This window comes from Parasteatoda tepidariorum, chromosome 12, assembly GCF_982258835.1.
Source record: "Parasteatoda tepidariorum strain Cologne lab strain chromosome 12, Ptep-v5.0, whole genome shotgun sequence".
Classification (NCBI taxonomy): Eukaryota; Metazoa; Arthropoda; class Arachnida; order Araneae; family Theridiidae; genus Parasteatoda; species Parasteatoda tepidariorum.
This window is the reverse complement of record NC_141766.1, coordinates 65,711,601-65,726,017: the sequence shown is the minus strand read 5'-3', so window position 1 is coordinate 65,726,017 and position 14,417 is coordinate 65,711,601. Positions and strand designations below refer to the sequence as shown.

Here is a 14,417-nt window from a genome sequence, read left to right as displayed (position 1 = left end):
TAGAGATAATCCATGGGTTAGATCAGGGGACGCCAAACTTTTTTGATCATCGACCCCTATATAATTTTTCGAAATCTCCATCGACCCCCACAAAAGTAATTTTCTGTTAATTTAAATAAAACTCTATTAGATACTGTGTTTGTACATTTATTTTATGATTTTAAACATTTATTAAAGTAATAGTACATTGTGTAACAATAGTTTTACGAAAAATATATTAATATTGAAATTTAAATACCTTATTATTAAACAATAAGTAATTATGCATAAGTAGATATAATAAGTAAAGTAACTAAAGGTTTACTGCTACATTATCAATGAGTGGGTGTGCCTGATGTTTTTTTGCAAGGTTCGCAATATTGGGTTCAAAATTGGTCAATTTTAATTTTCGTCAAAATTGGTCAATTTTGTAACTTTCGTAAAAAAATTCAAAGTGTGCTATAGTTTTGTCGCGGGCTGTACTAATCCATATTATTAATGCTTACCTTCTTTTTTGTGCATTGATAATTAAAATTGATATCTAAACTAAACGAATGGTTTTATTGAAACAATAACTTATTGAACAAATTATCCAGAACTATAAAAGTTTTAATAATGACACTGCAAAAATTCAACACAGTTTGCAAAGATAGCTGAAACTGCGTATGATATTTGCATTTGTAACGTCAATGCTCGTCACACGTGATATTTGGACAAGAGCACATATGCATATGACTTATAAACTGCGCTGAGTTCGTGCCACTGCGCGGTGGTACGTACACACTTGTTTCATCCCAATAAATATACGTTTATTAATTTATGTTTTATAAGGAAACTGATATTGAGTCAATTATAAAAAATAATTCACAAATTTTACATACTTAATTAGGTATGTGTGATTTGCGTATTGAGAACTGTTTTATTTTTCGACGCACAATCGACCCCCGCTTTTGTTAAATAGACCCCTGGGGGTCTATATAGACTACTTTGGCGACCTCTGGGTTAGATTTTTCATTTCCGTCGGACTAACTTTGGGAGTTTTATGTGATCCATTCAGCATATCATGTACGTGTTTTAGTTTCCACCAAGAAGTATTTCACGAAGTTAAGTTTATTCTATTATTTTTCAATAGCTGCCAATTTATACGGTAGTTGAGAAAAATATTTTTTAGGAGTTGCAGTATTTATGTTTTAATATATAAATCTCGGTTTTAAAAGTTTAAAATATTCTTTTTTTACACTTCATGACAAATCAATAACGTCTGCATATAAAATCTACTAGCTGGGTTGTCATGCTAATAAATGTTGGTGAATAGCGTAATTTTTAGAACATTCTTCGTACTTAAAATACTATTTTATGAACACTTTACAAAATCTTTCGAAATACCGTACTTGGGAGTTATGTTATCTCCAGAACTGTTCTTCAAATCTACAGTCTCTGGCCGAATTATTAGACGCCCTATAAGATTCTATGTAAAATCTTAATTATTAGGTGATACTATACAGCTTTATTGTTTCTATGTGACTGAAACCGGTTTGCACTTGTTTACGTTAGTGTATCAATTGGTTAAATTAGACGATATATAATATAAATTTGACGATAGAAAGAATTAGACGATATATTATATGAATATAGAATAAATATTATATCGAGTATTATATTAGTATATTATAATAATTAGATCACATTATTAGACGCACTGTAGTTTTTTAATAATGACACGATTTGCACGAGTTTATGGGCAATACATTTATATTTAAACAAACATGTAATGGGTTTTTATTCGGGAGATTTTTTATATACTTCCTATTTGTATTTATCTTTAACGGCGTTGCATTGCAATGTTAAGGCCTGTTTACACGGTCCAATTCCTTGAATCCGAGAAATTGGACGGATTTCTCTGTCCAAGAAATTGGATGATTCGTTGACACTATCCTAGTTCTTGAATGTCGCTGATTCGTTGAAAGAAACACTTGCGCATGCGCATTGTTCATATTCAACATTATAAAATAATACTTACATGAGTTTAAAATTACTAAATAAATTCAAATAAAATCATAATAACACAAATAAACCGCAACAGATCAATTTATTTGGACTAAAATATATGAAAACGGACAAGAAGATGACATAATTTGCTGCCTGATTGTTGACGTCACAAAACCTAAGACGCTGATTGGTTAAGGGAGAAAAAACTTGGATGGAAAGTAGAACATGCTCTACTATCGTCCAAGAAGTTGGACCAAGTTCTTGGATGTTTGTTTACACGATCAAAGCTCAAAGCAAAACAAGTTTCCATCAATATCAATCAATCTCTGTCCAAGAAATTGGATCGTCTAAACAGGCCTTTAACCAATTGATGCAGGAGCGTAAACAAATGCAAACCGGTTTCATCCGTGTAAAAGCGATACAGCAGCTGTATAGTATCGCCTGATAATTATAATTTTACAAAGAATCTTATAATGCGTCTAATAACATAGCCAGGGATTGTACGTTTCTCGGTCTAAGTACTCAATAGACCTTGCGTGGAAATATCTAGGCAGAACTCTTAGGTGTTTTATCAATGACTTGAGGTAAGGGTCACTAATAAATAATAAAAAAAAAAACGAATTAAAAAGTAAGAATTAAAAAGATACGTACCGAAAGAACAAATGCACGTTCCGCTTGACGACTTACACGTTCCTCCATTTTCACAGCGACAATTATATGTACATCTTTTGTATGTTCCATTTGGGCAAGTTGTATTACACCTGTCAATGTTTTAACTTTTATTCGTATCATAGAATTGTATTATTATTATTTCATAGTTATTATTTGAAATCATAGCTTAATATTAGTTAAAATTAAGATTATAATCGTTATAGTAAAAACTCTCTATTGACAAATACGATTATTTTCTATTTATCGATAAGTACAATTAATCTTAAACTAAACGTATAATTGAATTAATAGTAAATTAATCTTACGTGTTAATTAATTGAAATTTAATAGTATGCGTAATCGTAAATTCGATGTTTGACCAACTATAATGTTCATGAAACGGTAAATTAGGATTGCTTATCATCGTGATTAAAATTATAATTGTTAAAAAAATTGTGATTGCTAATAATTAATTAATTATTTCTTTATATGATTATGTTACTGTAATACGTTTGCCTTTCTTCCAATATAAATTATTACTACTGATCAATATATTAATTGCAAAAAAATTAATTGAACTCGATTGCGAGCTTAATTACTCTTAATCAATTAAATTTCTACGCATAAAAAACCTCACATCTCTAATTTTCAAACTTTTTATTATATCTTTAAGATTATTTAGTAGTATAAAATTAAGCAACCAGTGCCCTTTTTAGTATTTAGTTGAAGAAAGAATGTATATAGAAATTCAGTAAACAAGGAGTTATAACAAGTAAATGTTGTTGTTGTTTCTAATGACACATAAATAGACCAAGCTTGCCGGCCAGTGGCCTTTCGCGAATTAAGTCAGGGTGGGAACCCTTTCGTTTCATAAGAGAGCACCGCAAAGGTGAAAGTACGTCTTAGCTCAGAACTCCACAAATAGATGGCAGCACCACTCATTTATGCCACTTTCTTAATTTAGACAAGGGGAAGGAAATTTATTCATACCCATGGTACTGCTCAGCAACCGACCACTAGGGTTCATTCCACAAATTTTACGAGTCCGTATATCGCATATACTCGGTAGGTACTAGAGGAGTGGCGGATCGAACCCTGACCCATCAGGACTGGAGTCTTATTATCTAACCACTGGGTTACCATGGCCTCATATATAAATTTAAACTGACAGCAAGCATTTTACTTAGCAGAAGTACCGTAAGTGCAAAAGGTCAAAAGCTATTGTTTTAAAGTGCTTGAATCAATCAATTATTTATAATAAATCCGCTCCAAATTTAAAAAAATATATATAGATATTAAATATATATATATATATATATATATATATATATATATATATATATATATATATATATATATATATATATATATATATATATATATATATATATATATATATATATGTAGTTTCTTACTTGTGACAGTCACAATGACCATTTGTTGGATTACAATCAGGACCATCATTGCAGTTGATAACTAGTTGAGGTCTCTGACTCAAATAATGATTTTGAGATCTACTTTTATCAGGTGATTCTTTAAAACACTCACAGCGCCGGATGGGATTCAAGCACTTTGGACAATCACATTGCTTATTACATTGCAAACCAAAGTAACCAGATGGACAGTTTTCTTCACATGATTTTCCTTGAAAACCTTAAAATAAGAACGGATTATATTTTATTAAGTGAATGCAGTTTATTTCCATAAACCAACTAAATTCTCGCATATATTCTCAAAATAATCTGCTCAATGTTAAACTATAATATTGGTATCTGAAATTATATAACTGTGCAAATTTGATGTGACCGTAAAAAGGCCTTCTGCTGGCAAAATATTCACAGATGCGCTTACCAACACTGTCAACTATAACTCACTGCTAGGTGTCAAAAAAAAGAAGAAAATAATTACAGTATTGTTAGTAACTAATGAGCAAGGTTACTGTTAAATTTCAAACCTGAATATTATGTATTAATATATTATAATAATTTCTCTAAAAATCATCAAAATTAAAATTTTATAATTGAAATTCGACTTTTTATTAATTATAAACTTTGAATTATCCCGTATAATATAATTATCTTACTCGCACATCCAGTTACAGGCCAATCCAAAGTAACTGTCTAATCAAATGTGGTTCTGTACTACAGTAACAAAGATCCATAAAGTATATCCCACTATATTCTATTAACATTTTCATTTTTATCTTTTATTATAAGGCAAACTTGGTACGATCATGTTTTAAATCATTTTTGCAAGATAAGTGGAAAGACATTTGAATTCGCTTAATATGTTACATTTTAAGTTTAATTCTGTATTTTCCTAAATATTTATTTATTTTTGTTCTTGATATTTTTAATTTTTCATTTTTACTTAATAAGTTTTATTTTCATTTAAATTTTTTGGTGCTCCTCACACTATTAAATTGATATATTTTTGCTTCGGATATATTAATACAATATTAGAAAGCACTCTTTTTTGCAGATATAATCGTGTGGGCTGACAACAAAATTATATCTTTCCCTCATTTTGTTTTTTGGCCTTTTTAGGTGGTTTTTTCTTTAAATAGTTTTTAAAGCATTTTATTTATTAATAGATTTTCTTCTTCACTATAAAATTATTATTTTTAACTTGCATTTTTTTTTCTTTGTATTTATAACTTATTTTACGTGTTCTATGTATTTGCAGCTTATCTGTAGTAAAATTTTTTTTTATTATTTTATATATATATATATATATAAATTAATGTTGCATTTTACCTAGAAAAAGAACAATGGCATGAATAGTGAAAATACTTTTCCATTTCAATTTACTACGTGCTAAAGCCAAAGTGTTAGTAAATCAAATTTATTTCACCTGCTGCTTTTACTTACAAATGCTTTTCATGTCATATAGAAATACCGTATTTCTACCACACAAAAAAAAGAAACTCATTTTGCAATAAGTAGAATTGTGGGTGGGGAAAGTATAGAAAAAGAAAATGGCGTCTAGACATTGCATTTAAGTTTTATAACAAATTTCAAGGAAAAAGAAAAGCATTTTTATAATATTTCCAACGTATGAAACAGCATTAATAAATTTAATAAGAATGGGATGTATTTAATTTATGACGATGGTTCACATGAAAAAGCTTTTATTACTTAAAATTTAGGAAGAGTAAAAATTGTGCTCTTTTGAAAATCACTCTTAATAACGTACATAATTTTAGAGTCTTGTCAAAAATTACGACCAAAAAGAATACACCTAATGGGTACCTAATTAATATTTAAGCAAGGAAAAACAATAACATTATCGATATCTGACAAATCACTATTAAGAAAGGCGCAATTGTACACAACATAAAAACCTGTTTGATCACCGGTTGAAACTCGGAAGGGTTTCCAACAATTGTATTTCCACTTCTTTCCTTCGACAAATGAACATGTTTTAATGTTCTGTACAACAGCTTTCTGTTGTTAGTTTTTAGATTTTTATGGAGTTTTTCTTTGTTTTTTCTTTACTTAAATGACATCTAATTTTCAAATATTCCTTACTTCATGTTAGAAAAGAATTCTAAAAATCTGTATTAAGGGTGATTATTATGAAACACTTTATATCATAGTATGATGTTGTATTGTAGCATGTAGCATTATGAGATTTACACAATTAATTTAAGAATTTGTCAATTCATGACTTATAGCTATGCGAAAAAACAGTTTATGCTCTAAAACCTTTTTCCTGTATCACATGGAAGAAAAACATGGCTCTCTCTTTAAAAATATAAACATTAAATAACAGTTGATTAAGTATGGTGAATGTTATTAGTTCAGTTAATTTTTTTGCGTATTTCGCTATGTCTCGAGAACTTATTAAGCGAAATGAAAAATTCTCCGGCACAATAATAAAATTTATTCATCCAAAGATAATTCAATGTAAAATATAACTTTTATAAAATTTTTATTGCTTAATTTAAAAATAGCTGAAAATTTTTTTAACTGTAAGGTGAGCAATTTTTTACACCATTTAAGGACTATAATCATACATGAAAAAATACAAAAATTTAGCAATATTGGTTGAATAGTTCTTGAGAAATCGAATTTCAAAGAAGTCAGATATTTAAAATTTGATTTCTCAGAAACTATTCGACCGATTTTGCTCAAATTTTGTATTTTGCCATGTAAAATCGTATTCTGTGAAAAAATTTGTATATCTCACAATTCAAAAATTTTTCGACCATTATTAAATAAAATAATAAATATTTCCAAAAAATATGTTTTGCATGGAATTATCTTTGCATAAACAAATTTTATAATTTTGTTCAAAATTTTTTAAATTCGCTTAAAAATGTTCTTGAGACATAGGGAAATACACAAAAATTAAAATAAAGATTAAAGGGTCTAAACTTTGGAGCGCTCTCTTGATCAAACTTTTGGGGGTCAGAAATCCAAATCCTTCAAGGAAAAAGGTATTTGACGATTCAATGAAAGTACATTTTTGTGTCTGAAAATATCGTCTGTACTTATTAATTGACATATTTGAGGTCACACCCTCGAGTCATTAAGATTGAGTCCTAGAACGTAAAGATCCAATCTTCAGATCAAAAGTTATTCAGGGTAGTCTGCTTTTTTCGCTCTCTGTACACAATCGATTTATTACTATTTATTTCAATTTCAATGTAAACGTCTTTATACCAGTTCTTAAGAACCCGTATCGATTTTTCAACCTAGAAAAATATTTATGATTTCATTTTAGAAATATTTTCTTGTGAAAGAGATAGTTGCTAACCAACTATCACGGATTTGCCTTCATTTCAAGTTTGCATGAATTTAAATAGTCTTTTTGTGTAAAGTTAGTTGGGAGATTTTCAGAATATTTGAAAAGTTTTAAAATACGAAAAGCTATTAAGTAAAACTAGAAAGGAAAATTTTATTATAATAAATTCATAATGTTACTGTTCATAACTAGACTAAAAGTAAAGTATTTTTGAATTGCATGTTGTTCAGAGAATTGTTAAGTATTATTTTTAAACCAGCTGGATAAAATACTCTAAAAACCAAGTTCCTTTATTATAATGTTTAAAAAAAAAAACAATGTTAAAAGTAAAATAACCATACTTTACAAACATAATCAATGATGATAACTGGTCATTTAATAAATATTTTCTAAAAAATTTAAAAAAGAAAAAGACCCAGATTAAAATTTATGACTACAAATAAGGCATGTAGTATCATTGTACAAATTATAACTTAACAAACTAATGAATATAGTTAAATAACAAATATGTATAATATTACTACAGGAAAAAGAAGTTTTTATTAGGTCTCTTTTCATTTAAATTTATTGAGGAATAAATTAAGTATGTCAGTAACTACCAAATATAACATAACCAAGTCAAAAAAAAAATTTAAATTCAGGAAAACGTTTAAATACAAAAAGGATTTAAATGCCCTAGTGTGAAATAAAACTTGCAATTTAATTGTATCATTAAAAACACTAAAAGCAATATTAGTAACGTTTAACGAGTTAAATAATTTATTGGTTGTGAGCGAAACTGTGTAATTTAATGCCCGAATACAAAGGTTCAAGAAAGAATAGTTTTTTTTTAAATAATATATTTACAAAATTACTGAAGAATGAATGGATATTTTGTAGTTCTTAAATGAGATAAAATATTTTTTTTTCAGGATTTAGTAACAATCAAGAACTTTTGTTTTATTTTATAATAATCCCTTTCGAGAACTAGTTTTCACACAATTCTATACTACAAAATTTAAAAGTGGGAAGAAAAAAAGAACGAAATATAGTGTTAATAAATATAAAGGATGTACCATCACGTTTCGCCTTACTCTTATTTTTGCGAAATGAAAATTTGATTTTAATTCTGTCCTTCATTAATTAGATTATATCATCTGTGTTATTATTATTATAATTACGTTTTGAATTTTCATCAGGATAATATACTTCTAACTATTATTATTATGTTTTGCACTTTCATCTGGTGAAGATACATCTTATTATTATTTTATTGTGAATTTCTATTAGGGGAACATACTTGTCAGGATCCTGATTCCTCTCCCACGCATTGAATTGACCCCTTGACCTGAGGGTCAGAGGGTGAAGGACATTGGAGGTGTCGTCCCTTACCTTGGGGGTGGAGCAAAGGACTGTCTTATGAGAAAAGAGGATTTTTAAAGATGAGATTAGTTTTGAACGCCGAAGAGTAGGGTTGTAATTGAACGATGATAGATTGAGTATGAACAAAAAGAAAGGGAGCAGTTGCGCTCCAAAAACATTATACTCAACAGCTCATGTATCTATTTGTAACTTTTCTGTAAATAATTCTATAATCAAGAATTTAATAATAAATAAGCTATAATTGAAATAGTCCTTGGCCATCATTAAGAGGACATAAAAACGAACCAAGAGACGAAATGTCTCACAAATTTTTATAGAATTATTTACAGAAAAGTTACAAATAGATACATGAGCTGTTGAGTATAATGTTTTTGGAGCGCAACTGCTCCCTTTCTTTTTGTTCATACTCAATCTATCATCGTTCAATTACAACCCTACTCTTCGGCGTTCAAAACTAATCTCATCTTTAAAAATCCTCTTTTCTCATAAGACAGTCCTTTGCTCCACCCCCAAGGTAGGGGACGACACCTCCAATGTCCTTCACCCTCTGACCCTCAGGTCAAGGGGTCAATCCAATGCGGGGGAGAGGAATCAGGATCCTGACGATACTTTTAATTATTTTTATTGTGTTTTGAATTTTAATCAGGTAAATATATATTTCTAAACTATTAATGTAAATAAAAGAATACGAAGTAAAAGTAAATATTGAACAAAAAATTTTAAAAATATAATTTTTTACTTATTCTACTATTTTCGCTCGAAATGAGAAAAAAATCTATGTTTTAAAAAATCAAATAAAAAGAGACATATTATCATAATTTCTTAATTTAATTAAAATTTATCATACCTTTTTTTTTCAAATGAATTCTAATAGTTAATTTTCCTATGATATATATTCCCTGATATGTAACCTTATGGCAAACGTTGTATTTTTATTTATATTTCCTTAGAATAGAAAGGTTGACTGATTTATCCTTTCTTAAACTTAGAAGAAATATTAGTATGCAAGGCTTGCTTCCTTAAAGATTGAATAAAAGAACGCTAAAACCTTTACAAAAAATCTCATGTTTTAGCTTTTATTTACAGGTTTTCTAAACCTTATCTTGGCGTTTTTTTCATTCTAGCTCTATCCAAGCTCTCAAATGAAACATTTTGTTTGTCTTGAAAACTTAATGATAAGGCCAACCTTTACTTTTAGAGTGTCTAAGAATTTATATAAAATTCTGCGCAAATAAGCCCTATTTTCATTAATACATTTATAAGCAATTGAACCTTCGTACTAAACCTTTATTTATTGGTATACTATAAGTATAGTAAATAATTGTGCAAAAAGAATTACTTTATTATCATGTTCTATTTTTGCTACTATTTTTGTTCTTAATGAGAAGAAAAGCTATCTTTTAGCCAATTTGGTTGTTTTATTTTTTTTATCTCTATTTCTAACGAAATCAAATGGGACATTATTATTCTTTTATAACATTTTATTTAAGATTATATCATCACTTCTTTTTAATTATTTTCATTATTATATTTCGAAATCCCCCTTCAGGTGAGACTCATGAATACATTTATAAACTATTAATGTATACGAAAGCAATAAAAAAAATAAAAACTGCGTAAAAAAATTTCTTTATCATGATTTATTTGAATTACTATTTTTGTTCCTAATGTGCAGAAAAGCTGTTCTGTAGCAAAGTCACTCCAGACATATTTTATTTGTTATGTAAGACATTTTATTCAAGGTTCTCTTTTCAAGTTATTTTTTTAAATCATTTACATAAAACATACATCTACAGCTGTACTGCTTTGTAGATTTAATATACAAAAATCCATTACGAAATGCAAATTTGAGGTGGTGAAAGTTATTTCTAAGATCAAAACATAAACATTTCTTTCATCTCATTAGAGATTTTCTAAGAAAATTTTCAAGTGCAATCCCGTTGAAGCACTTTTGATCATGGAATGAATAAAATACAGCAAATGTTTATTTGGAATGTGCCAAAGGAATAAATACAATTGATTTTTTAATAATAAAAATATAAAACCGTATTTTAAAACGTTATTTTACTTTTATTTTACTTTATTTTACTTTTGTTTTACTTTATTTACTTTTATTTTACTCTATTTACTTTTATTTTACTTTATTTACTTTTTTTTACTTTATTTACTTTTTTTTACTTTATTTACTTTTATTTTACTTTATTTACTTTTATTTTACTTCATTTTACTATTTTATTATTTTACTTTTGTGCTCTGTTTAATACTTGCAAAAATATGACAACAGTTGAGATGATCGATATCAATAGAAGCTAAATCAACTTTTTTTTTTTCAAAATTAATACTTTTCAGTTCTTTTTTCTAATTCCCAAAAGATTGCATCAACACTGTTAGAAATTTCTCTGTAAACATAACAATTTATTTATTTGTTACTTCATCATATTTAACCAAAACAGTCAAATAACTATAAAAAAAAGATGATATTTCATACTGTTGTATGTGAGAAGAATGATTTATTGATTGTTTCTACCTAAGACGGTTTAACAACCAGAATGTATCCTGGCCAACTTGGCAAATCTTATGTAACTATTTGTTTTGTATCGTGCCGTGGGATTTATACAGTAACTGAGAGATAGAATTGGTCAAAACATGATTGGCTGAACAAAGCACCCACAGAGATCTTTTTTTTTTTTCATGGTTTTGAAACTATTTAAAAAATGATTACAAATTTGTACACGAATTTCCTTCGGTAAAAGTTTTTGAATGCAAAAGTTTGTTAAAACACTTTGTGAATAAAAAAAATTCTTACCTGGTGCACAGAGGCATGATCCATTCTGTAAGAGTGTTCCATTATTTTCACATTTGAAACTTGCTGTAAGAATAATCGAGCAAAATATTTAATATTTTATTTACATTTTATTTCAACAATTAATGTTTTTCAAAGGAGAGACACTATAATTTTTTTTAGATCGGTTCATTATTCATTGGCATGCATATGTCATATTCGAAAATATTTTCTTTCTCTGAACTAAAGGTCACATTAATTATAAATATACTAGGTGTTTTATAATCTTTTAGAATTCGTGTAGAAACTGAAGTCAGAAAAGCTTTCACATTGAATGTAACAAATTAAAATAGAAGGAAAAATCAAATTTTAAGAATTAAATCAAATCAAATTTTAAGTGAGGAAAATTTCCTAAGTGCCTAGACAATGTAAAACAGTAAAAACCATGTTGATTACTTGTGTAAACTTGGAGATATGGGATTGGTCTTTCAGTTTCTATCATTTTCCTCAGGCAGTCAAACAAATTTAATGTTCTCAGTCCCGCCTTTCTCAGTAGTGGTTACTTAGATTTTGATAATTTTCTTACTTGCTTAAGCATTAATTTTGGACCTCTTATGTGTTCTGTTCTTGAATTTAGTTTTAAAAGAAAGTATGTATTAATGTTGGTTATTACGAATTTCCCTGTATATGGCATTTTCATTTTACGCGCATATATGGATAGAATACATATTTGTACATGTTAAGCTGTGCTTTCATAAAGCAGTGTTTTTTTATCAACTCATGGACTCTAAACATCTAATATTTTTATATTTCAAAAGCATATGTAACTAGTGTAGTTTTCGTTACTTCTGGGAAAATAACCGACGACTCTGTATGGTAATGACATTACTAGTTTAAAAAAACAACAACATAATTTTGGTAAATAAGGCCAAAATATACTCTATTTAAGTCATTCATTTGGTAACGGTTTACCAGAAATACTTGTTTTCAAAATTTTGGTTCTTATCACCGCAAATTTAGTAAAAAATAGGAATCCAAAAAGCAAATTTAACCAAACTGTGGCCCGCCGGAAGGTTTTATCCGGCCCGCGGATAGAATTCTAACTTGCCGATCCGTAGCGAATATAAACAAGTTACATTTTACAACCATTATTTTGTCTACTTTGTTTAAAGCTATTTTTTCTTCTTTCTTTTTAAACAAAGTACTGATGATCTTTTTACTTTCTCTATTGATGGGATTGATTGAAATAGTTAGCACAGACAGCTTCAATTGTTAAAATTTTGAACGCAGAAGTTCTTTATAGAATAGCTCCAACTAGCGTTTGTCTTTCTCGAGGATCAGACATATGAAATCTAACATAGGTGAATTATGCTTCACATGTGGCAGACAGCGCATTTTAAGCTCCAACGAGCCGGTGCGAGTTTTAACATTATTTATTGAGTATGTAAAGATCGCACATTAGTGTTGTTTCTAAAGATGTTTGAGTTTTGCAAATCATTACCAAAAGCTAGTTTCCAAAATTTAATATCTCATGCCCAGAAAATCAGTGTAATGTTTGCTTCATCTTATATATGTGAACAAGTGTTTTCAACTATGAACCTTAGAAAAAATCATTTCAGAAGTAGACTAACAGAAAACCATTTAACATCGTTCCTTAAAATAAGCACATCTCACTTCGAACTTCAATATAAGGAGCTTTTAAAAATGAAATAGCAATTTCATTCATCTCATTAAATATTTGAATTAAAACTTGTATATCATTTTTTTATTATTTTTATTTTACAAGTTTCTACTCGGTCCACCAAACTTTTTTCCCCCCGATTTTTGGCCCTCGACTAAAAAAGTTCGCCCATCCCTGCTCTAAGGTATCATGACAAAATTACCAAATTATACTACATTTACCATATTACATTCTTTATTTTTTAATTTTTTTTATAACCGTCGTTCAACAGCCGACCCTATTTTTGAGTTTACAACCACTAATGTTCAGCTACGTTGCCTTGTCATTTTTAACCCAATCCAGAAGAAAAGGGAACTCCTGGATCAAGTATTGGGAGAAATTTGCCACTTTTTGAGGGAACTAACCCGCATTTGCGTTACATGGAGAAGAAGACCTCGAGAACCTTCAACGGTTAACCTGTTGGCAAGGGAACTCTAACCCATGATCCGTCAACCATTGAGGATATTTCACGTCAGCACAGTGGTCGGTGCAAGCCGGATGCGGAATTCGTATTGACCAGCCATCGCCGGGATTGAATCATGGTTCACCTCATTGGAAGGCAAACGCTCTATCACCTGAGAAATCCCATCTCACATTGTTTATTTTACAAAAAAATATTACCAAAGCGTTTCGGGAAAGATTACCGATAAATTCAGTAAATTGCGATTTTCTTTTTCTCAACGTGGATAGCAACCCTATATTCTATAATCATCTTGATAATATAAATTCTTGAATCATCTTCTTGATATAATTAACCAAATTTCTTAATTTTTCGGTTGAATTTCGTAACACCCCGTATATGTCAGAAACTTCCTGTCCAAAATGAAAGAAAAAAAGCATGCACATTAGCGGTGGCAAATTAATATTCAAACGGGAAATAAGCAAACGCGCTTTCCACATCGGGCAAATCATTTGTGAGATGGAAAAATTTTGAGAAGATGGGACATTTTTTTTAACCAGTTTGATTTCCTATATAAAATATTTATATCCAAAATAATTCTCATAGTCACCTTCCAAATATTCTCCTTTACTTCTGGCAATCAAACAAGTTTCTTTGTTTCCAGTCAGGTCTTCCTCAGTTGAAATTCTTCAGTTTTTGACAAAGTTTTTTTTCTCACTTGTTCATTAAAATGTGTATAATCTTTGGATTTGATTTTCAAAAAGTATTCTATTAATATATATCAA

General features: G+C 28.8%; 1 protein-coding gene across 1 annotated transcript in view; it reads right to left on the bottom strand.

The window, feature by feature from the left end:
* Positions 1 to 14,417, bottom strand: part of LOC107455522 (uncharacterized) — a 66,096-nt gene that overhangs the window by 40,249 nt on the left and 11,430 nt on the right. The window contains exons 4-6 of the mRNA XM_087156164.1: positions 11,537 to 11,599; positions 4,035 to 4,272; positions 2,620 to 2,729 (exon numbers count right to left, since the gene is read on the bottom strand). Coding sequence (XP_087012290.1) covers positions 2,620 to 2,729; positions 4,035 to 4,272; positions 11,537 to 11,599 — 411 coding nt within the window. The remainder of the gene's footprint in view (positions 1 to 2,619; positions 2,730 to 4,034; positions 4,273 to 11,536; positions 11,600 to 14,417) is intronic.